Source organism: Equus asinus, chromosome 2 (assembly GCF_041296235.1).
Source record: "Equus asinus isolate D_3611 breed Donkey chromosome 2, EquAss-T2T_v2, whole genome shotgun sequence".
In the NCBI taxonomy this organism is placed as follows: Eukaryota; Metazoa; Chordata; class Mammalia; order Perissodactyla; family Equidae; genus Equus; species Equus asinus.
This window is the reverse complement of record NC_091791.1, coordinates 95,229,617-95,251,861: the sequence shown is the minus strand read 5'-3', so window position 1 is coordinate 95,251,861 and position 22,245 is coordinate 95,229,617. Positions and strand designations below refer to the sequence as shown.

The 22,245-nt window shown below is 56.6% G+C and overlaps 1 protein-coding gene across 12 annotated transcripts; it reads left to right on the top strand.

Annotated features, from left to right (window-relative positions):
- The first annotated feature begins 242 nt into the window (after positions 1 to 242).
- PRXL2A (peroxiredoxin like 2A) lies at positions 243 to 20,530 on the top strand. 12 transcript variants are annotated; one of them, XM_014855746.3, is made up of 7 exons: positions 6,398 to 6,586; positions 7,092 to 7,159; positions 11,035 to 11,197; positions 12,978 to 13,069; positions 16,119 to 16,259; positions 17,170 to 17,334; positions 19,790 to 20,530. In XM_014855746.3, the coding sequence occupies exons 2-7, from the start codon at positions 7,157 to 7,159 to the stop codon at positions 19,901 to 19,903; spliced, it is 678 nt and encodes a 225-aa protein (XP_014711232.1). In that variant the 5' UTR covers positions 6,398 to 6,586; positions 7,092 to 7,156; the 3' UTR covers positions 19,904 to 20,530. The 12 variants fall into 12 exon arrangements, with proteins under 12 accessions (XP_070350087.1, XP_070350098.1, XP_044616148.1 ...); XM_014855745.3 differs by having other exon boundaries at positions 6,408 to 6,586; positions 11,018 to 11,197; XM_070493986.1 differs by lacking the exons at positions 6,398 to 6,586; positions 7,092 to 7,159 and adding an exon at positions 243 to 424.
- Positions 20,531 to 22,245: the final 1,715 nt, after the last annotated feature.

The window sequence follows — 22,245 nt, the reverse complement described above, 5'->3', positions numbered from 1 at the left end:
GAATTTGCTTCTAAAGCTTGAAGGGACACTTCTCGGCATGCGTCGATCCTAAAGATCCCCCCTCTCTACTCCCCAAAACACCAAGCCATCAGGAAACTGCGCAAAAACTAGCTGAGGGCTAAAAGTGGCGGCCCTCGGCTCCAGGACAGGTGCCTCCGGATCCACGGAGGGCATCGGAGCCTCCTTGCTCTGGAAGGAGCCAGGGGTAAATTTCCATCACCCGCGAAGGACAGAGCAGAGAGCGCGCGACGAGCACACAACACGCACAGTCCCCGCGGCCGGAGGACGCCGGCGCATGCGCGGCGGACACCGCGTCTCCCCGGGCGGGCGGGCAGGCGGCGGGCACGATGTCTGCGCAGGCGCAGCGGGCCGGCAGGCACAGCGTTTGCGCAGGCGCGGCGGGCGGCGGGCACAGCGCGCCTGGGTAGGCGCGGCCGCCTGGCCCGGGCGGGTAGGGTCGGGCGGGAGCCCCGGGGTCGGCAAGGGAGGCGGCGGCACGAGACGCGGGGGCGCGCGCCGGGGTGCCCGCGGCAGGTGAGGTCTTTGGGCAGGGCGGGCGCGGGAGGAGCGGCAGTCGGTGCCGCAGTGCGCCACTCCGGCGGGCCGGGAGGCGGCGACCGCTGCACCTGCACCTGCGGCCCCGCCCCCGGCGCGGGCGGCGGGAAGACCCGGCGAGCGGGGTGTGGACCGGGCGGGCCCGCGCTGGTCCCCGCGCTGGGGAGAATGCTGGCCCCGACCCGCCGGCATCATAGGGTCAGAGTTCGGAGCTGAGGGCCCTGCCCTGGCGCGTGCATCCCGTGGGGCCGGGGGCTGCGGGAGGTCCCGCCCTCGGCCGGTGCTGGCAGAGGGTCGCGTGTTTTATGGGGCCGCGATCGCTTCTGTTCTTGAGCATCTTCAGCGTCCCGGAGGCGCCTGTTCGCCTCCGTCCCCCGAAGGGCACAGGCTCTGGACAAAACTGAAGGGACCCCAGCTGTACAGTGCGAGACTGAGCTAAAGTCTGGGGAGGAAAAGACGAACGCGGCACCCATCAGACAGTATGTCCTCGAGGTTGTGGCAGGGGCCGGAGATGAAGGAGGTGGAGGGCCCCTGACCAGGGCTATGGGGCACAGCACCCAGGGTGTCCAGACGTCAGGCTGGGGTCCAGTCCCTGCTGACTCTGGGCCTCTTTTCCTTACCAGGCCATGCTGTTTCTACAGGCCAGTTACCTAGACCTCAATTATGTTTTTGTTTTTTTATTTTAATGTATTTTCCTTTGAGCTTGACAGATTGATTAAAACAAGAAAATAATTACTGAGGGTTTATTTTGAGAAGCGTTGTCGGGAGCCAGCTTGTGTGGTCTTGGATGCTCTGCCCCAGCCCAGTCCTGGAGGCTGAGAATTGGGATTCAGAATGCGAACCTGACTCTTCGAGCATACCCGGTCATCAGAACCCCTCCATTTCGTGTACAGACAACATTTAGGGGCCATCCTTGACTAATCCAGAAATGAGTAAGAATTCTTCCTCATATTTATGTCACTCTTTGTACGGTGGCTTACGAAGCACCACCTAGACGGTGAATCCTGATTCTTAGAACTCTGTAGAAGGTAATTCCGGAATCATTGTCGTTCTGCTGATGCAAACACAGTGCCGTGTCCAGGTTCCTACAGCTTCTGGGAATTTGAGTTTGATTTTAGCTGTTCTTGGTGTGACCCTTCCCAGTCACCCTCCTTCCTAAGGGCGTCCCATTGAGAAGAGACCTCATGCATTGGTCCTGAGGGGTTTGGAAGGCATTTCTGATGCCTGTCTTATCTGCTTCTGTCGATTAAATGGTGAGGACTGGAGTTCTGGGGCTCGAAGCCCTGGGCGCTGACAGCGTCCCAGAAATAGGGCAGCTCTCATGCCAGCTGCGTGCCTGCCTCTTGGTGAAATACTGAGCAGGGAGACATGCCAAGTCTCCCTCTGCTGGGGCTTGTGTGGCAAGAACTGTCTGGAGGCATTGGAAGGGAACCTCTCAGCTCCCCTCTGAGCTCAGTGGCCTCTGACACGGGAAGGTTACAACCGGGCAGTGCCCTTTGCCTTCTCTGGTGCTGCTGGTGGGGAAGGCAGTGTTTCTTGGCCGGCTGCAGGAGGGGCAGCGCACAGGATGCCTTGTGGAGGGGGCCTGAGACACGTCAGGGTTCCCTCCAGAGCTGGAACTTCCATCCCGGAGGCAGGCCTGCAGTGACACAGCGGGAGAAGTTGTTCACAGTGTTTCGTGTCCTTTGTCCTGATGTCCTGCCCTCATAAGAGAATGGGTGGGCCCCGCAGAGAAGAGAAAAATGATGCTGCCTTGCAATTCTGCTGTCCTTTGCTGCCTTTCGCATTGCTCTTCTCTTATGTCTTTCCTGACAACCCTTCAAAGTGCCATTGTTTGTAAGCAGGGGTCCTTGAGGTTCAGAGGGATGAGGCAAAGAAGGAGAGCCCAGGTTTTTCGTCCTGCAGCCCAGTGTCTTTCATGGTATTGCCCTACCTTCCCGTGACACTTGTAGAACTTGATAAAGCAGATGCCCTCAGCGCAGGCAGGAGGCTGTGTAAGGGAGCGGCAGGATGGCCAGGTGTTTGGGGGGCTCTGTAGCTTCAGGATAACAGATCAGAGGAAAGGCCTCTCCCAGCCCCCACACTCCTCACCCTTGGCAGTGTCTCCTGGTTGCCCAGGAGCTGATAGTGTCCTCTTTTTTTTTTTTTTTGAGGAAGATTAGCCCTGAGCTAACATCCCCGTCATCCATCATCCTCTTTTTGCTGAAGAAGACTGGCCCTGAGCTAACATCGTGCCCATCCTCCTCTACTTTATATGTGGGACGCCCACCACAGCATGGCTGTGCCATGTCTGCACCCAGGATCCAAACCGGTGAACCCTGGGCCTCCCAAGCAGAACATGCACACTTAAGTGCTGCGCCACTGGGCCGGCCCCTGATTGTGTCCTCTTGTTCTGCTTTCAGCATCTGTTCAGAACTTTGTGAAACTTTGTGAATTAGATAGCAGGACGGGGTGGGGGGGGGGGGCCAGAGCTGGGCAGTCACCCCAAGGAGCAGAACAGGAAGTTGGAGACTGAGGCAAGTGGGGGAGAGCTCCTTGCAGGTGGCTGTTTCCACGGTCCTTGATGACAAGGGTGGGTGGGAGCTTGTGGGGTCCTGGGGGCCTGGGTCACCAGGCTGCTGAACTGGTGTTTGCAAGCCTGTGTCTTTATCAGCTGGAATGGACAGGAGCTTGTTACCTTAGGGAGGAGAGGTGCAGAATGGCTTCTTGGCTGAGAACGGGTAGTGTGGCCTTAAGAAAACACTTGGCTTTGGATTGTAAACTGCTCGCAAAGCTCTGGGCTGGGAAGGGCGGGTGCTCTAGCCGCCAGTGTTGCCAGGCTCTGCGCAGGAATGGCTTTGCTCTTAGCCTTCCTCAGGCCCGGGAGCTGACTTCAGGACCCATGGGCCCCGCTCCCTGAGCCCGGGCCCCCACACTGTTCCGGCCTCAGCAGGAGTGTTCAATGCAGAATTAATAGCCGTGGACTGGGGTTGGGAGACCCAGACCAGAGTCCTAGCACAGCCACTGAGCAACACCCCCCCCAATGTGACCTGGGACTAGCTAGCCCCTTCTCTGGGCTTTGGTTTCCTCACTTACTCAGAGAGGGACGGGCTGAATTAGAGCTCTGAGAGAAGGAAGGGGAACAGAGGAGAGCAGAGAAGGGAAATGAAGCATCCTTTCCAGCCGCTTCACTGTGGGCTGCAGGGCAGGGAGGCCCACTTGCACTCTTAGCTTCCTCTGTCTCCCTCAACACCCCTGTCCTTCCTTCTGCCTCAGGCTAGCTCATTCTGAGCAGGGAGGGTTCCCCGGGTGGGGCAGGGCAGGGCAGGTGTCCCCTGGCCATTTAGGATATGATGCTGTCTCTACTTGTTTCAGGCATGAATTAACCCACCCAGTGCTGAAATTTTGTTTCATTAAGACTCTATTAGTTCCTGCGGGAGGCAGCTTCCTGAACAGGTAGGAGTTTGGCCTGGGGAGGTGGGGAGTCAGATGTGCACGCCCAGCAGGAGAGCAACAGCAGGAGAGCAACAGCGGCTGGTGCCCCCACGGCTCTCTGGTGGTCGTGACCCTGCAGTTGCAACCATGTGGTCCTTCAGAGCCTTTGGATGTCAGAACTGAGACAGCCTCCTAGATTTTCTCGTTCCTGCCTCTGTCTGTACAGGTGGGGAGATGCAGGCCCAGGGTCCTCGGGGCTTAGGTCAGATTGCCATGCAGTGGAGCTAGGACCCAACGCAAGGCCACCTAAGCCCCAGACAGGAGTGCGTGCTTTAAGCTCAGACCAGCCAGACTAGTCCAGAATTACCTTGTGTGCTGATCTGAAATTGAGTGGCTACAAATTAGTTCCAGCTCTCCTTCACTGTGGCATTCCAAGAGTACAATTCAGGTCATTTCATTAGATGTTTGATGACTACCAGTTACCGAGATTGGTGTCAGTGTTACTGAACCAGGGTCGTTCTGCCCGCCGCACCGTTATGCCAATCACCAGGATGACATGTTGGCAGAGAGAGAGGGTTTAATTACAAGGTGGCCCAGCGAGGATGCGGGAGAATCAGTCTCACGTCCGCCTCCCAGAAAATGGGGGCCTGGGGATGTTTATGGGGTAGGGGGCAAGATGGTCTGAGCTGTGGGAGTAGATGATTGGAGGTGAGGAGAGGTGAGGGAATTGATGATCTGCGCACGCGTAGGCAAGCTTCACCTCTTCATAGGACGCATGTTCACAAAATGGCAGCATGAGCATGAGCTGATGGAGTTTTTGCCCCTTGACGTCGGAAAGGTCACTTGTCGAGCATCTGCGCAGGCCTAGTTGATGGGTGCGTGGTCTCAGCCGGCCTGAACTGGACAGGGGGTCTCTCCTTGAAAAACCACTCTTAATTCCTCTGTTGATAAGACAGGGTTGGTGGAACTGGTGCTGGAGGGCCCATGGTTGCATTAAGTGCTAGAAATGCAGGGCTGAATAAGACAGCAGCCTCTGCCCTCAGACTGCTCTGCCGTATTGTGGAGACAGACGTGTAAATAATGAAAACACACTAAGTGCACTTGCTTGTGCAAGGGGCATAGGTGTGTGTGCGTTTGCACATGCATGCACACTCTGTGATCAGAGGTGAGGGGCAGTCAGTGGCTGGGGCTTCCAGGAAAGGCTGTGGAAGGAAGTGTTAGCCATGCTGGGCCTTTACCCAGTTGGCGTGAGTGGGGAGGGCATTCTGGGTAAAGGAAACAACATGAGCAACTGTGCGGAGGCCTCACCAGAGCACTATCGTCCTTGCACGTGGAGGGTCCGCGAGGAGGCTGAAGCAGCCAGGGACGAGGCCAGAAAGGTGGACCCAAGCTAGGCTGTGAGGGGCCTGTCCGTGTGCTGCGGGGTCGTCGTCATAAGCTGCGTGGGCCTACCTCGAGCTGCGCCAGGCCCAGTCCTGGGCTTGCGGCCACAGGGCAGGCGCACAGTCCCGGGGCCTGGGGTGGACCGCAGAAGCGATGGGTGGCACGCTCAACCCGTGGGACGGACAGAACTTCCTGAGTGAGTGGATGTGGGCGCTGAGGGAGGGAGAATAGAATGTGGCGCACGCAGTTTATGGCCTGAGCGCTTGGCTGGATGCCCTGTCATCCACGGAGCTGGAGAGTTTGGATGAGCTGCGACAGAGACCACGGGCCAGGCAGTTACAGGAGGTTACCAGACAAGCACAATAAAATGCAGATTAAAGTCCTTGCCTTTGGTATTGATTAAGAGTTTCTAGAGAGAAAGTCATCTGCTTTCTTCTTCCTGGTGCAGAGAGGGAGGCACCTTTACAGATAGAGATTTACCTTACAAGTGTAAATGTGTCCTAACAAAGGGCAAGTTCCGTTCCTCAGAGCCTCCTTCCCTGTCCCAGTTTATCAAAAGCAATCAGCCTCAAATAATCCTGATGCCAAAGAGACATATCTTGGGGTGGCCAATTTCAGGTCCCCACAGAAGCATTGACTCAGGAAGGGCAGGGGGAGCCGGGAAGCCAGTCCCATCCTGAGCTGGTGGGCAAAGCGCTGGAAGCAGGTGAGGTCGCCCAGGAAGGGCGTGTGGGTTGAGGGGAGCACTGATGTGGCAGGAGGAGAAGGGAGGCAGAGGGAGGTAAAGGATAGACGGCAGGTGGGGGTCCTCGGGGGTGGCAGCTGACTTCCTGGGTGTGGGGTGAAGACCAGGGCCAGGGAGCAGGCTGCAGGAGCAGCCATGGGGAAAGGGACGTCTTCCTTTGATTAGGGTGCAACTCCGCTTCGGCAGTCTGCACAGGGTAGCGAGAGGGGTAACTGTTGCCATCTGCATGACTGCAAATGACTCACCCTTTGCTCAGCTTTTCGAAGGGCCAGGGGCCTTGGCAGCTCTCCCTTTTGATGTTTTCTGAGATTGGCTGTTGCAGCTGAAGGAGCCCCAGGGTTTCTGGGTGGCCCGGTGCTGCCTGTGGACAGTGGACGGCCATGGGCGGGGCCCTGCCGCCCCGCCTCCAGCCACCCTGCTTGCTCTGATTCTGGCTCCTCTGGGCCAGCCTCTTTGTCAGCAGGAGCAGGAGTGTGGTCGCTGTGGATGGTGAGTGCCTGTCCCAGGTTTGAGCTGCCAGGTCGGGAAGGAGGGACCACATGTGGGGCAGGGGAGGTGCCTCCCGAAGCTCCGGGCTGCAGGAAGGAACAGTCTGGAAATGGAAATGAGGAGGAACCCAGAGTGTGCAGACTCCAGCTTGAGCTGTGGGATGGAGTTGCATGATGTCACTGGGGGGCTTGGGGAGCCTCAGCGTCTGCCTCGTCCATCCCCCTCCTTTCGGAGTTGAGGGAGATGAGGCTGGGGAGGGATCGACCCATCATGGCCTCAGGAGTGCAGCTGGGTCTCCCCCTCACCCCACACCCTTCCCAGCCCAGGGCTGCCTCTCTGAGCTGCCACAGCTGTTTGCGTGTGGTCTAATCATGCCACAGCCCTTGGGCGGCTGGGAGAGGAGCCGGCCGCTGAGCCCCACAGCGGGGAACTGAATAAGGTCTGGTCGGTCGCTGTGTCAGGTGGGGCTGGCCCTTCTGTAAACAGCCTTGCTATTATCTTTCAGAGAACCTGACCCTTTCCTGAGCGGAAGTGGGAGAGAAGGGGAGGAAGAGAAGGGGCAACTGTCGTATGGTAAATTTCTTTCAGGGTAAACATGGTTTGGCTATATGGGATGGCTGAGAAAATAAGTGGGCCTTTTTAAATTATCTTCAAGACAAAGGGGATCATGCCGCTTGACCTCCAGAACCCCACAAATGGATGAGTGGGGAGACAATGTCTGATGTGGAAGGACCACAGGCTTTGGAGCCTTGGGGATCTGGGTCGGGGGCGCAGTACTGATGCTACTCTGTGACCCAGCGCAAGGGTCTGAGCGTCTCTGAATTCTGGGATTGTTGGCCATAAAACAGGATCCCCTCTGCCTCACAAGACTATTGAGTGAATGCAATTAGGCCGAGCATGTCGCGTGATGCTAAGTGAATGCTGGTTTTCCTGGCCTCCCTCTCCCTGCAGTCGGGAGCCTTCGAGGCCCCTTGAAAATGCATCGTCCCTCAGCTGTTCAGGCTCCTCGCCGCCTCCCTGTGCTTGTGGCTGGGAATCGCTGCGATTCAGGATTCAGAGCGGCAGTGGCTGCGAGAAGGGCCAGGGTGAGGGTGGCTTTGTCGCTCAGGGGGCTTGGCTGTGGGGCTGGACCTGCACACGCTCTAGGTGTGTCCAGAAGTCAGTTTGCGGCTGCGAGAAGCCGGCGGGAGCAGGTGTTGGTGTGGAGGCCTGACGCCCAGCTGCAGGGCAGTCGTGCTTCACATCCTGGGGCTGCGGGGTCTGAGGACCAGGCACACGCTCCCCAAGGGGTGACCCTGCTCACACTTGCTGGGTCACAGCCAGAGTCGGGGTGGGGTGGGCAGCGATGCTCCTGGGGGCTCTGCAGCCCAGTCGTGTACTCCAGCTCTTGGGCTTGACGTGCAGAGAGGGGGGCCTTTGGGACAGGGTCGCCCGCGTTCTGGGTGCCTTCGCCCCCAGCCAGCCTGCTGTTTCCGAGGCTTGTTCCGCCCAGGCCTGGCCCAGCTCTTCCATCCTGCCCCCGAGTCCCGCCTGCTCCAGAGCCCTTTCTTCTGGATGCTTCTGTGGCTGCCTGGACCGGACGTCCCTGGCTCTCACCCCACGTTTGTGCCTGGGCCGAGCTGCCTCGCCGTCCTGCTTGAATTTCTCTCGTCCGTGTGCTGGGCCTGGTTCTCCTTGAGGATGATGCGTCGTTCGGTTTTACGTCCTCCTCACTTGGATTTATTGAACAGGGCAGGGCTGATGAGGGTTTGGAAATAGACGGAATGGCAGGTTGGGTCCGCTTCCCTCATGCTCTTGAGCAAACATGCTACACGATCATCGTGGACGGGCAGCGGGGGAGGGAGTCTGCCTGCCTCCGGAGCAGCGGTGGCGAGTTGGGAGGGCGTGGAGCTGACTGCGCTCCACGGGGACCCCCTGGACTTCCTGAATGGCTCCCAGGAATTGAAGCCCTTCTGTGGGGGGGTGGGCCAGCCTCTGCACACTGACTCAGAGACGTTATCAGATCTGTCATCAGGGCCCAGGCCCTGGGCTCCTGAGTCAGACATCTGGGGCCACCTAGGGAGGGCGCAAAGGCGCAGAGGTTGGCCCGGCTCTGGGGAGCCTGCTGTTCACAGCAGGTGTGTGGGAGCTGCTGTTTTCCTTCTCATTGTTCTCTGAACTTTAACCTGGTAATGTGTAACTCGTCCATGGAAAGAATTGCAAGCCGGCCTGTGGAGGCGGCCTCCCAGCTCTTTCGGTCCTCTGTGTGTCCTCACTTCCATCATTCATGTTTACAGAGAGCCCACGTTGTACCCAGCAGGCACTGCGCCAGGCCAGGAGATTCAGAGATAAACTGAGGCACAGAGTCAGGGCAGAGAGCACTGGCAGAGAGGTCCACGTCAGAGTGTCGGGCACATCAGAGGGTGTGGGGATGCACAGGGCCCAGGACTGAGGTGGGGTGCGTGAACGCCTCTTGGCGGTGGGAGTGGGGCTAGGCAGAGCGTCCAGGAGGACTTCTGGAGGAGGCGTCTGAGTCTTGAAGAATAAGATGGGCGAGGTCGGGCCTTCCAGGCAGAGGCGTGGAGCGCTGCTCAGGTGTGACAGGCATCGCTGCCCTCCCACCGCGCGCCAGGGAGCGGAGCTGGCCTCGAGGGGGGCCTGGCGCTCCCAGGCCTGTGCTTTGTTCTGTGGCTTATGACCAGCCGAGCACAAAGTCCTGAATTCTTTCCTCTGAGACAATGCTTCTCAAACCTTAATGTGCGTCTGTGTCGCCTGCGATCTGATTAAAGTGGAGTTTATGATATCTTAGTTCTGGAGTAAGGCTCGAGAGTCTGCATTTCTGCATGAGGCCAGGGCCGCCAGCCTGTGAGACTCATGGTGAGTTAGGGAGCTTATAAGATGGAACTTTCCCCTCCCAGCACATCAGAGACACCACCCCCCCACACACACACACATACGCACTGGCCTCCCCTCTTTCTTCTCTCGTCCAGCGTACATGTGCCAAATTCCTCTGTCTTAAGTGCTGTTTTCATTTGCTCGTTCCCGCCCCCCACCCTTGCCTGGAAGTTCCCTTTTATTTCTTAACTCAAATCTGAACTTCCCAGACGGCCGAAACACTGGCCTCCCCTCCTCTTCCCAAGGTCATCACCACCAGGTTGCTCCCAGCCCTGCCTCGTGGGGTGGATCCCACACGGGCCCTGCCTTGGCAGTAACTGCAGATTCCCAGGCCTCCGCTTAATCCTTTGGAGAAATGCTCTCCCCGGCCACGTCCTGCGAGGGAGAGGTGTGTCTGTGGTGAGGTGGGTCAGGTTACGTGGGACACACACACAGACACCCCAACCCCAGGCCTGTACCCGGTGATCTCAGCGCTCAGGATCAGGCTGCTACTTAGGGAGGAAGCCTCCAGTATAAGTCAGATCCTAGGATGGCGAGGGGGCAAACGGAAAGATGGGCATTGTAAGCAGTTGGCAGGTGAGGGCAGGCCGGACGGGCTCCTGCTGCTGTGCGGTGGTGGGCTGCTTCTCACCTGGAGGAAGCCTGGTGAGACTCCTGGACGGGAGCTGGGAACGAGGCTGGACTTTCTGGTCCTGCCTGGAACTGCGATTCAGTTGCTGAGCTCCCGCCCTGTGTAGGCATCTCTCGCCCAGCTTGCGGCCGACCCCAGTGTCCGGCTGTTTCTCAGCACACTCTCCCAGTCTCTACTCCCGCTCGTTTGACAGACATCCCGGAGGTTCTGGTCATGGGAGGAAACTGTCACCCTGGCGTTTGACGGCGGCCACTCTGTTAACTTTACGATGTAACAGGTGGCGGATATTTACAGATTTGCTGTTTTGTTGACTCTGGTTTTATGTATTGCAGCCGTTTGGGTTTTTTTTTTGGCTCTGTTTTCACTCTGAGCCTGGTTTGCTTGTGTAATGAGTGAAACATAAAGTGATTCTCCCCGGGGACAAATGTGCTGAGATTTCCTGCCTCCCAGGAGTGGGGACGCCCTGCAGGGCACCGGCTGGCGCTGCGTGAACAGGACACAGTGTCTGTTTCCCAGAGAGTCACAGACTAATGGGGAGGAAGGATGGGGTCACAGAACAATGGGACTGGTGTTCTGAGCATCCTCTGGTCACGAGGAGAAAGCTGCCCGTCCCCGGGGAGCTGGTGGCTGAGACACCGAGTCCGTGAAGGAAAACGGGCATCGAGTGAGGGGGCTGAGGAGTCGCTGCCCCCAGGGGACGCAGCTCATGCAGAGGAGCACCCCAGAGCTGGGGCCGCTGCCTTCCGAGGGTGCGGGAGGGGGCGGCAGGAGCAGTGTCTGTGAGGGCTGCCTTTTCTCAGTGAGCGCCCTGCCCTCATCCAGCCCCAGCCCTGCCTTGCTCTGGCCTCTTGGTTAGCCGATCCCAGATGTTAGATTCCAGCCCTCTCAGGAGCAGTAATGTCTTCCTCCTTCCTCTCAATCTCCAGAAATGTTTTTCCTCCAGGATCCGAGTCTCTTCACCATGGGGATGTGGTCCATTGGTGTGGGGGCCCTGGGGGCCGCTGCCCTGGCCCTGTTCCTGGCCAACACAGACATGTTCCTGCCCAAGTCCCAGAAGGCAGCCCTGGAGTACCTGGAGGACACAGACCTGAAGACCCTGGAGAAGGGTGAGCAGCCACCCCGCTGGTCCCGGTACTTTTCCAGAGCGCCGGGCTCAGGCTTACTTATGTTTTTCTTTTTAAAATAGCTCTCCCTTTTTTTTTTCAATTGAAAAGACAATATAACAATGTTAGGAAAAATGTAATAACGCTTTTTAAATCTCTGATAATTCCATTGCCCTTGAATGGTTTTTATTTTTGCACAATTCTTTCCTTGCGTGTGCATGGCCATATGCGGGTGTGACCTTGGTGCCCGTGATATTAATCAAAAGAAGCGTTTTTCACTTTCTGTTGTTGTCTCTCTGCTTGGAACAATAACTGCGCCATAATATTTAGTCATACTGCCGTTTGCTTAACTGAACCTTCCAGAGTGTTCTGAGCAATTCTGGGCCCCTGGATCTTCAAATAAAGGAGCTCCCAAGTTGGATAAGTTTGGGAAACACTGTATACCCAATTCTGCGTCCCGATGCTCAGCACACAGTTGTGCTCGTGGCATGAGGCATCTGGCTCGGTCCTGGGTGCGCAGGGTCAGCCACTCCTGTGGGGCAGCCGCAGCACAGGAGGAAGCCCAGGCCACCCTGGCCACCCTGTTAGGACGGACCACGTGTCCGCCTCTTCTTGAGGAGGTGCCTGGAGTCCCAGCTGGAGGCCGACAGCTGCACATCTCGTGTGGTCAGCCTGTTGCCCCACTGTGTGCCCTTGGCATGGGGTTTGGAGCCAGGAGACTTGGGTCATGCCCCTGGCCTGGGTACAGTGGGCATGAGTCTGGTGCAAGTTGGGGCTCACTGACCAGGCGGTCTCCAAGTGGGGTCCTCAGAGGGAGCCCGCCATTATCTGTTCAGGACACGGGGAAGCCCGTCGAGAAAGGCAGGGTCTATGACTGCAGCTTTAGGACGTCAGCCACCCTCGTGAGGGACTCAGAAGCCCTGCCAAGGGAGGGCCCTGTTGAGCTGCATTCACCCAGGGTTTCCCAGACTCACCTGTTTACAGATGCCCCTCCCCCCCTTTTTTTCCACATCGCATCCCGCAGGGACGTGGCTTCCCCGGAGAATTGCTGAAGTAGTCACACTCCCTGAGCCCTCGCTGGCTCTGTGTTGCTGGACACTGGCGAGCACTGGTGCATCCATCTTTCCATACTCGCTGCAGCCCAGGGTGCAGCTGCCAGACATGTGCATTACACACGAGGAAACTGAGGCTCAGGGAGGCCTGCATGCCCAAGGTCGCACAGCTGGATGTGGACTCGGTCTGACGGTGGAGCCGGCTTGAGCTCCCGTGCTGGACTGCCCCTCGGCATTTCCTTGTTGGGCGTCTTCTGCCCTCCGCTGTGAATAATATTGCAGTTAACATATTTAAAAAAATTTTTTTTTAAAGTTTCTGTTGACCTTCTTCCTTTGAATGCTCTTTAAAGAGTTGGTGTTTTCTTGGCCAAAGTGCAACATCGCTTTCAGACGTTGGCCGTGTACCTGCCCTGCAGGGTTGTCACAAGGCCTATTGACACCAGCAGCAAAGGAATTGGCCGCTTTTCCAGAAATGTTCCAGTTTGGGTTTTTCCAAGTTTGCAAGTAGATTGGATGGGGGTGGGGCCTTTGGGGAGACCCTGGGACCTCCCGCTGTTTGTTTCCCTCTGCAGGATTGATACCACCTGTCTGGGTTTCCTGTTTGCTTTTCCCTCGTGGGAAATGCCTGTCCAGGTCCCCAGCTAGGCCTGCTGCCGTTTACGAGCTGCTTAGCGGCTTCTCTGGGCTGGCCTGGGAGGAAATGCTACTGAATTCGCTTCTCTTCCCCTCAGAACCGAGGACTTTCAAAGCCAAGGAGCTCTGGGAAAAGAATGGAGCTGTGATCATGGCCGTGCGGAGGCCGGGCTGCTTCCTCTGTCGGGAGGTGAGTGCGTTTGAGGGTCTGTGCAGAGGGAGGAGTCCTAGCGAGTGGGGCCTGCTGCGTTTCCAGCCAGGACAAGCACCTGTGGGCCCACCTCAGCCCTTGGTCAACACAGGCCCAGTGTCTGTTCTTTGCTCTAGGTATTTCTATTAACTTCCCCTCTGTTTCTGTTGGTTTAACAGCTCACCGTAGCCTGGGGTGGGCAGCATGCCTGACTTTCCTCTGGGACTCCCAAGGCCGCTCCCTCTTGTGGTTCTATCCGCATTCTGGACCGTCTTCCCATTTAATCAGGGATGGGGACCAGGTCTGATTCCATGTCCTGATGCTCGGCACAGGGTTGTGCTCGTGGGATGAGGCGTCTGGCTTGGTCCTGGGCACGTAGGGTCAGCCTCCCCCATGGGGCAGCCGCAGCACAGGAGGAAGCCCAGGCCGCCCTGTTAGGATGGACCCGCCTGTCCGCCTCTTCTTGAGGAGGTGCCTGGAGTCCCAGCTGGAGGCCGACAGCCGCACATCTCCTGTGGTCGGCCTGTTGCCCCACTGTGCGCCCTCGGCATGGGTCCTGGAGCCGGGAGACTTGGGTCATGCCCCGGGCCTGGGTGCAGTAGGCATGAGTCTGGTGTGAGTTGGGGCTCACTGACCTCGCGTCTCCCTCTGAGGAGCCTGTCATCGTCTGTTCAGACCGGAGGAAGCCTGTCAGAGGAAGGCAGGGTCCAGCCTGTCACCTCACAGATAGGTAAACCGAGGACAAGAGTGGTTTGGTGACCTATCTGTGGTCATACGGTTGGTTGGTGGCAGAAGCCCTGGGTTCTGAGATCACCGCCTTGCCTTGGGGAGAGCTGGGAATGACCCTCTTCTCGCTCCTGAGACAGCGTTGCTTCCCCAGTCAGTCTCGGCCTCGGCCCCGCCCGAGGGTCCTCCTTGCTCCTCCGGTCGTCCTCCCCACTGTGGGGTGCCTCCCCTCAGCCCTGCAGGTCTCCCTGGCTGTGCAGTTGGGCTGGACACTTAGACCACGTGATGCCCTGCTGTTCCTCCCACCTGGGGCTCTCGCGCCTGTTGCCCAGTGGCTCCCCACCCCATCCCTGGAAAAGACGGCTTCTTGGTGTCATTCTTGTTCTACAGAGGAGGAAACTGAGGTACAGAGGCTGTGACAAAGTCCCGCTGCCGTCGGGACGTGCGTTGATTTCCTGTTGCTGCCATGGGGACTGCCCCACCACGGCTGTAGACAGTGCAGATTTGCCATCGGACAGCTGTGGCGGTCAGGCTTCTGCACGGGGCTGAACTGGAGGTGGCAGGAGGACTGCGATCCTTCTTCAGCTCTGGGCTGAATAATTTCTGTGTCTTCCCAGCGTCGGCCTTCGGCATTCCTCGGCTCTCAGCCCCTTCCTCCGTTTTTAAGCCAGCAGTGGCCCCTCGAGTCTTTCTCACAGCTCGTCGCTCTGGCCCTGACTCTTCTGCTTTCCTCTTCCACGTTTGAGGACCCTTGTGATTTTACGTGGGGACCATCCAGATAGCACAGGATAATCTTCCTTAGGATCAGCTGACTGGCAGCCTCAATTTTATCTGCTGCCTTAGTTCCCCCTTGCCGTGTGACAAAACATACTCATGGGTTCCTGGAATTAGGATGTGGACATCCTTCGAGGGTGTTATTCTGCCTCCCCCAAGAGGGGAAGTTTAAACTCGGGCCTTTGGGTTGCAAATCTGTGAAGCCTCCGAATGCCGACATGGAAGCCTGGGTGACTTGATTTCTCCAGGCCAGTTAAACCCCAGAGTGGCCAAGAGCAATGGCTCAGATTACGACCTGTTTTCACGTGCTCTGATCTCTATCCTAGCAGAGCATTTTGTGGAAACTTGTGTTTCTAGAAGGATGGTTGGATGGCAGTCAGAGTTATTTTGAGTGACCGTGGCAGGAGGTGTGTGACTCAGTTTCCACTTCACGGCTTTGCACAGCAGCACACCCAGAGCAAAGGGCCCAGGAAGAGCGAGGAAAACCTTTCGTGTCACACACAGCTGGTCTGAGACCACATCAGACCTGTGGTCCTCTCTGCTCTGGGGCAAAGTTTGTGCCTCTCTGAAGCTCTTGGTATCCTGCTTCCTTAGCTGTTCTTGTTGTGGTTCTAGAAAATAAATGAAAAATTCAGTGTAGTTGCTGCCATAAAGCAACGTAGCTGTTTTGGAGGTGAGGCGGGTACATTTTAAAGGATCTGATTATGACACCAAATGTGAAAAAGGAATTTGTTCTTCACGTCAAAGCTGCAGCGTGACGCGTGCGGTTGTGTTTATCCGTCCAGCACGCAGGCCGTGTGAGTCAGGAGTGTCTCTGCTTGTCAGCTCAGCTGCATCTTCCCCGTTGTCCACCTTCGCCTTCACGGCTTCCCGCCTGGTGTCTAGTGCTGTGTGCCAGGCCCTGAGGGACCCAAGAGCTGGGAGACGCAGTGTCTGACTTTGAGACACTTAGTGGTGTCTTCATGGTGACACACAGTACAGGACAAGTCACCAGGCAGGAAGGATTAGATACGCTTGAGAATTGGGACCTTGCTCCGGGCTGGACTAGCCAGCGAGAGCTCTTAGAACAAGATCCCTTTCTAGAGGGCAGGGTTTGAGCTGGAGAAAGGGGGGGTTATTGGCGGTCGGTGGGGAGCCAGTCGGCAAAGGTGTGGAAGCGGCCGTCCTCATGGCTGGGTGGGGTTTGTTAGGTGGGCCCCCTGCAGCTTTGCTCCGTGCAGGGGAGGGGCGTTGTGGCCAGGAGGGCAGACAGACAGTGTTTGGGTGCCATCTCTTAGTTACCGGATGCTCCCCAGGCCGTGGTTGGGACGCCTGTAACAGGAATCTAGCCTCTCCTTCCTGCCGTGGAGGAGACTAGAACCTGGGCTGATGTCCTCATGCCCTGCTGGGGCAGCCTTGCACCGGGCAGCCCAGGCCTTAATCGCTGCTGGCGTTCTGCTGCCTCTTTCTTCCGCACTCAGTGCCGGCCCCACCCTGGGCCCATGGGGAAGAGGTGGTGTTGGCTGAGAACGCTAGGCACTCCTGTGCCTGAACTGCCCTGTCTTTGCAGGAGGCCATGGACCTGTCGCTGCTGAAGCCCAAGCTGGACGAGCTGGGCGTCCCCCTCTATGCCGTGGTCAAGGAGCAGCTCAGTACGGAGGTGGAGGACTTCCAGCCCTACTTCAAAGGAGAAATCTTCCTGGATGAGAAGGTGCGAGCGCCGTGAGCCTATGGGGCACGGGCTGGCGGGTGTCGCATGCAGGTGTGGGAAGTCAGTGGCCCAGGCTGCGTGCGTGTGGCCTAGAGCTGGAGGCTGGCCCCGCTTTCGGCCGCCCTGGGCTTGCAGGGGCTTTGCCAGCCCTCTGCGCAGAGCTGTTTTCTCAGTTATCGCTTGAGCCCTGCGTGCACTGGGACTGGGAACGGGAGCCCAGGAAATGCAGTTGGCCCTTGGCATCCACGGATTCAGCCACTGTGGACGGAGAGGCCTGCGGTTGCGGCTGCACTGAACCTGTACCGACTTTTTTTTCTTGTCATTGTTCCCTAAACAATACACTATAACAACTATTTATACTGTGTCAGTATTATAAGTCATCGAGAGATGATTTAAAATTCACGGGAGGGTGTGGGTCGGTTATACGCAGACACTCAGCCATTTTAAGAGTCTGGAGCATCCACAGACTGGGTTATTCTCGGCTGTCCTGGCACCACTGCCCCGCAGATGCTGAGGGATGCCTGTGCCTGAAACCCCATTGGGTTCCCCCACCGCAAGCCCCCATCCCTTGATCCATTGCAGCCACGTGTCTTCCCCCTCTCCTGTCACCTCTGCAGCATGTGGCGCTGTCGTCATCCTAACGGGCAAGAACCCTGGGCATGTGTAGCACGCGGTTAGAGTCCGAGCTGGAGTCTGTTCCCGAGCTCGGGCCTCGAGTTGGGAACCTGGCCAGGCTCCCTGTGTCCCCAGGCAGCTGAGGGTGCCCTCGGTGGAGCCGTGTGTGTCGGGTGGAGAAGGACATGAACCAGCGGCTCTGGGTCTTTGTGTTGAACTCCCTGCTGGCCCTTTCCTCCTCGGGGAGGCAGGCCTTCAGCCTGCTCATCGGGACCTGTCTGTCTTACTCCTGCAGAAAAAGTTCTACGGTCCCCAGAGGCGGAAGATGATGTTGTTAGGGTTCGTCCGTCTGGGCGTCTGGCGTAACTTCTTCCGGGCCTGGGACAGCGGCTTCTCTGGGAACCTGGAAGGTGAAGGCTTCATCCTCGGTGGAGTTTTTGTGGTGGGGTCAGGAAGGCAGGTGAGTCCCTGGTGTCCACTTCTGTGTCTGTGGGTGTCTGTGTCTGTGAGTGCGAGACCCCATATCGGGGTTTCCCAGCCTTCCTTCCAGAAAGCCAGAGAACATGGGGAAGGGGAATCATCCTTTACAAATCTGCTCTCTTGACGCCTCACACGTGAGTCTCCTCACTCATCACAATCGTGTCATGAGACAGTCTGAGAGCTTTGCAGGTGAGTAACCTGGGAGGAGGGCGGGTGAGGGACTGCCTCAGGGAGCACAGCTCATCAGTGGCACCACTAGGCCCGTACCCAGGTTCCTAATCTCAAGTTTTCTGTGCTCGAACGAAAGCACGGTTTCTGTTCTGTCAAGAATTTACTCCCTTGCCGTGGTCCTAGGTCATCACCATGGACAGTAGAGTGAAGAGGAGAGAAGAAATGGAAACAGGCGCAGTCGGGGGAGGTGGCAAGAGGTGGGGGAGGTGGCGAGAGGTGGGGGAGGTGGTACGTGTGCTCTCCCTGAAGCGAGGGGCGTCTCAGACCTCTGTGGGCGGCTGTGTGGGGCGCTGGAGCTGAGGGTGCAGAGTCAGCACAGGGCTCTCAGGCTCTGTGGGCCCAGGGGCAGGTGGTTGATGCTCCTTGTCAGACTCCAGGCAGGCGGTAGCCGTGGTGACGCCCCTGCTGGAGGCAGTGCTGGCCGGTGCCGGCTGGACACAGAGCAGGGATGCGGTCAAGTGGATGTGGGCTCGAGGGCAGGGCAGGAGGACCTGGAGATGGGTGGCCTGACCTCTGGGCCTGTCTCTGCCAACCTTGGGATGACATTGACACCTTGCTGGGTAGGTCTCACTGCCAAGGTTGATCGTTGCATGCTTTTCCCAGTCTGGGAGGAATAAAAGCTAGTGGGAATAGAAATCCTGCAACTTTAAGCTTCACTTCTGATCTCTTCTTTTTAAATCTTAGTAACTGCTATTGCTTGTGTGTATTGAATCTGGCATGAATTAGTGTCTGATTTAACATAAACCCCTGCCAACTTGCTGGTAGATCTATCAGAACGTCTTAGGATAATGGCTGCCAGGAGCCCCTGCCTTGTTCCAGGTGCTCGTATGCGTGATCTCGTCTCCCTCACAGCCAGTCTGGGGTGTTAGGTGTTTTTATTCCCATCTCCCTGGAAGGAAATGGGCCCAGAGATAGGAAATAACTCAGCCAAGGATACACCGCCAGCAAGTGGTGCAGTGGAAATGAGCCTCAGGACTCAGATCCGACCTCTCCCAGCGACCCTGCCCCTCCCCTGCCTGGAAACTCGCTCGGAGGTGGCTCCCGAGAGGCCTCCCAGATGCCCTGGCCCTGGGGTCCCTCAGCCTCTTCCCGTGCTGGCACTCTCCCCCCTACCTGCTCCCCTCAGCCTCTGGGCAGGGTTGGCCCACTGGCCAGCCTTCTCTTGCCTGGTGACTCACCGGGTGCTCACAGGCTCCCAGGCCTGCCTGGCATGCTCTCTGTGTTGCTAGGTGTGGTGTTTGGCTCTGTTGGTGCCCCCTGGAGCTCCCGCCTTCCTCCTTCCTGGTGGAAGGGTGACGGGCTGGTGGGCTTCAGGGAACAAGGAAGGCTCCGTGTTTCTTGGGGGCAGAGTTTTTGCAGTCCCTCTGTGCCAGGTGCCACTCGGTGGGGTTTCCTTCGTAATAGTAATAGTAATAGTAATCTCTGAAGCACCATTCCTTTAAAAAAGAAAGGCGTTTTCAACATGGAAAATGTGAAAATGGGACGGTAGAAGGTGGGCAGAGCCGGCCTCTCCTCTCAGCCACCGTGGACAGCCCGTCAGGTCAGAGCTGGGCCCGGAGGCCTTCGACTTGGTTTTTAGAAGATGGTGTCTTATTAACCTAGGTGTTCTCCCATTTAACAGTATGTTGTGAACATTCCCGTGTCCCTGTCTGTCCCCTCAGTATGTTTGACGTCTGTGCCCCGCTTTACTAGGCAGGTGAATACAGTTTCCTGATGTGCCTCCCTGTGGTTGCCGCAGCGTGGTGGGGCTGCTGGCTTTTCTTAAAGTCTTTATACGTAATGGTACACGAACATGTGTATAGATGTTTACTTTTTTAATTTAAGATGCGTTCCTAGATGTCATGGTCAAAGAACTCTCTAGCAAGGATTCCTTGAGGCTGATCGCAAACCCATCATCCCGTCTGTTTTACCTCTTTAGAGTGTGTGGGGTTCCAGTGTCCTAGTGTGCTTCCACGCTCTGTTACCTGCGAAGCTTTCTTGGCCCCCTTACACGTTAGTCCCTCCTCACTTCCTGCTCCCGAAGGGCTGCTTGTGCCGTCCAGATACCGTGAAGGCAGCGTCCGCCTTCCCGAGCAGAGCCAGGGCTGAGTCGGGTCTCTGCTCCCCGCCGCCTGGGCGCGGGCTTGACGGTCGCTGCCACCCAGGCCTGTTTCCTGAACCAGCAACTCGGGATGAAGACGGTGTCCCCTCTTGTTTCCTTTTAGGGCATTCTCCTCGAGCACCGAGAAAAAGAATTTGGAGACAAAGTAAACGTGGATTCTGTTCTGGAAGCCGCCAGGAAGATCAAACCGCAGACTTTGGCCTCTGAGGAAAAGTGATTGTGTCAAACGGCCCAGCTCAGGGATAACCCAGGGGCACTCGGCTGTGTTCATGGGGTGCGTCATCTTCCCACTCGAGTCCCCGAAGAGTTAGAAACCCACTCACACCGCATTCTCAGTATAGATCATTAACGTGTTTAGTGCTGTAGTCTGTTGAGGCCCAGCAAGGCCAGGCCTCCCAAACAAGGTGATAAAATCTAAGAAACCGATGGAGGCTATTTCAGCTGAAATCTGGACAATAGGAGGCCTAAAGTTGGACTGCTGCACCTCATTACAGCGTCTATGGTGTTTGGATGCTGTTATTGAAATGATTTTTATTTTCGTGTTTTCAGAGATCTAGGAAAATTTGATGATTGACTGGAAGAATAAGGATATAAGGTTTTGGGTCTGTTTTCTGTTGATGACTTGCTATGTAATGTTCAAGTGATATATAAAGGAATTGTGCTGCTGAGGGCTTGGTGACAGTAAATTCTAAAGTGAAATCTGTTTTTTCTTTGTCTTCCATTCTAACCTCAGAGGGTTGCTTTTCTAGAAGAAATGATCATCTCTGGCTCTGATAAACTTATGCATCAGAAATTGTCATACAAGTTGTTCTGATAAAACTAACAATAAAAATATTTACCATAAGGACGTCTGAATTTGAATCACTGGTGCCAAAGGCATTGAACCTGAAAGATCAGTGTTCTCCGGGGGTCAGGGGTCAGGGGGTAGTTCCTGTAGTTCTGATGATCTGAGGGGTTTGCAGATGAGCAGAATTCATCCTGTCACTCGTGTTAGTGATTTTGCCGTCTCTCCTGCAGGAGTGACTTGGGGATTTAAAATGGGTAGCTGCTTTCCTGCTGGTGTTCTTTTAGCCTGATGTGGGAATGAGGAGGAGAAGGGACCGAGAGGCTGGGATGGAATTTAATTCGTTGATTTGTTACGTTTGAAATTTTGTCACGTGAGTGAGTCTGACGTCAGCAACAACTGGAAGGGAGATCTGCCCTCGGGAGTCTGTGCCCAGTACCAGGTCGCCCTGGATAGGAAGGCGGGGATGGGAGCACAGAGAAGGGGGCCCAGGGGACCAGAGCAGCCAGCAGGAGGGGTGTCAGCGTTTACCCGGGAAGGCGAGAACGGAGACTGAGGTTGGAGGGGAAGCTGGGAGAGCGTCGGCAGTAAGTGTGCAGAGCGAGTAGGGGCAGCTGGTCCAGGACCAAGACCGGGCCTGGTGGCTGCGTGGCGTGTGCAGGGCCCCCGAGGGGATGGGCTTCTGCAGACTTGAACAGGCTCCGTCCAGTGTCTCATCCCCCTGTAGCTGTGGGATAACTCAGATGAGAATTCTGCGGGGCCTGGAAGGTACTTGACTTTAAAAAGATTCTCTGGCAATTAAAGAAGAGTAGAGCCCGCGGGACGTTGCAGCAATGGATGCGTAAAGAGAAACCTTAACCGTGGTCTCTGTCACCAGCTGTCTTACTCTTGGTCCTCGTGTGCAGGGGTCTCGTCTCTTGGGTTAGCGTGGCATTGTGGGAAGAGCCCCGGTCTGAGCCAGGAGGCGAGTTCAAGTTCTAGTTTAACGGTGTGACTCAGCCAAGCTCGGACCCTCAGCGCTCTCGCTGGTGAAATGGGCATCACAGTTCCTGTCTCACGTTCAGGGCTGTTGATTAGAAGTCGCTGAGGGAACGATAAACATTATAAAACAGCGCTTCGCAAAGTTTCATCCACACGCTCGTCCCCTAAGGGTGTTGTTAAGATGGAAACAGTTAAAGAGAAGCCAGACACGAGTTAAAGGCAGGAAAGACAGACTTTATTTGTTAACTGCTGCAGTCGGGGAGAGGCCTCAGTATTGCACGGAGCTCAGGGCACAGGCAGTTGGAATTTTAAAGGGAGAATGAAGGGATAGGGAGCAAGGACAAGCAGGGGCTTGAGCAGAGTCAGAGAAGTGGAAGTTACAGGGCGGGTGGGCCGTAGCGGGAATTGGTCCATGTGGTTAGGCTCTGTGTGTCTGCTAACGGGCTACCTTCTCAAGTTACCCTCCCACAGAGATGGGGAGATAGACCCCTGTCTGTCATGATGGTGACATCTCAAAGGGATGGCCCCCTGGTCCTTGAGAAAGACCCTCCTGGTTTCAGAAGCGTCTACATCTCGAAGGGACAGAGAAAGGATTTACACATGCAAATATTTTTAAGTAAATGCTTTAAGGAAAGGGAGCTCAGAGGCCTGTGGTCAGGTGTTCAGCTGTTCAGCTGGAAGAAACGGTCAGTTCTTTTGGCAGCCTGGAGCTTTGCCAGGCGGGAACTCAAAGGGGCTGGTTTGTCCCAGGGAACCAGCCTTGAGCTGCTGGAAACTATGCCAGTGTTTGCTCA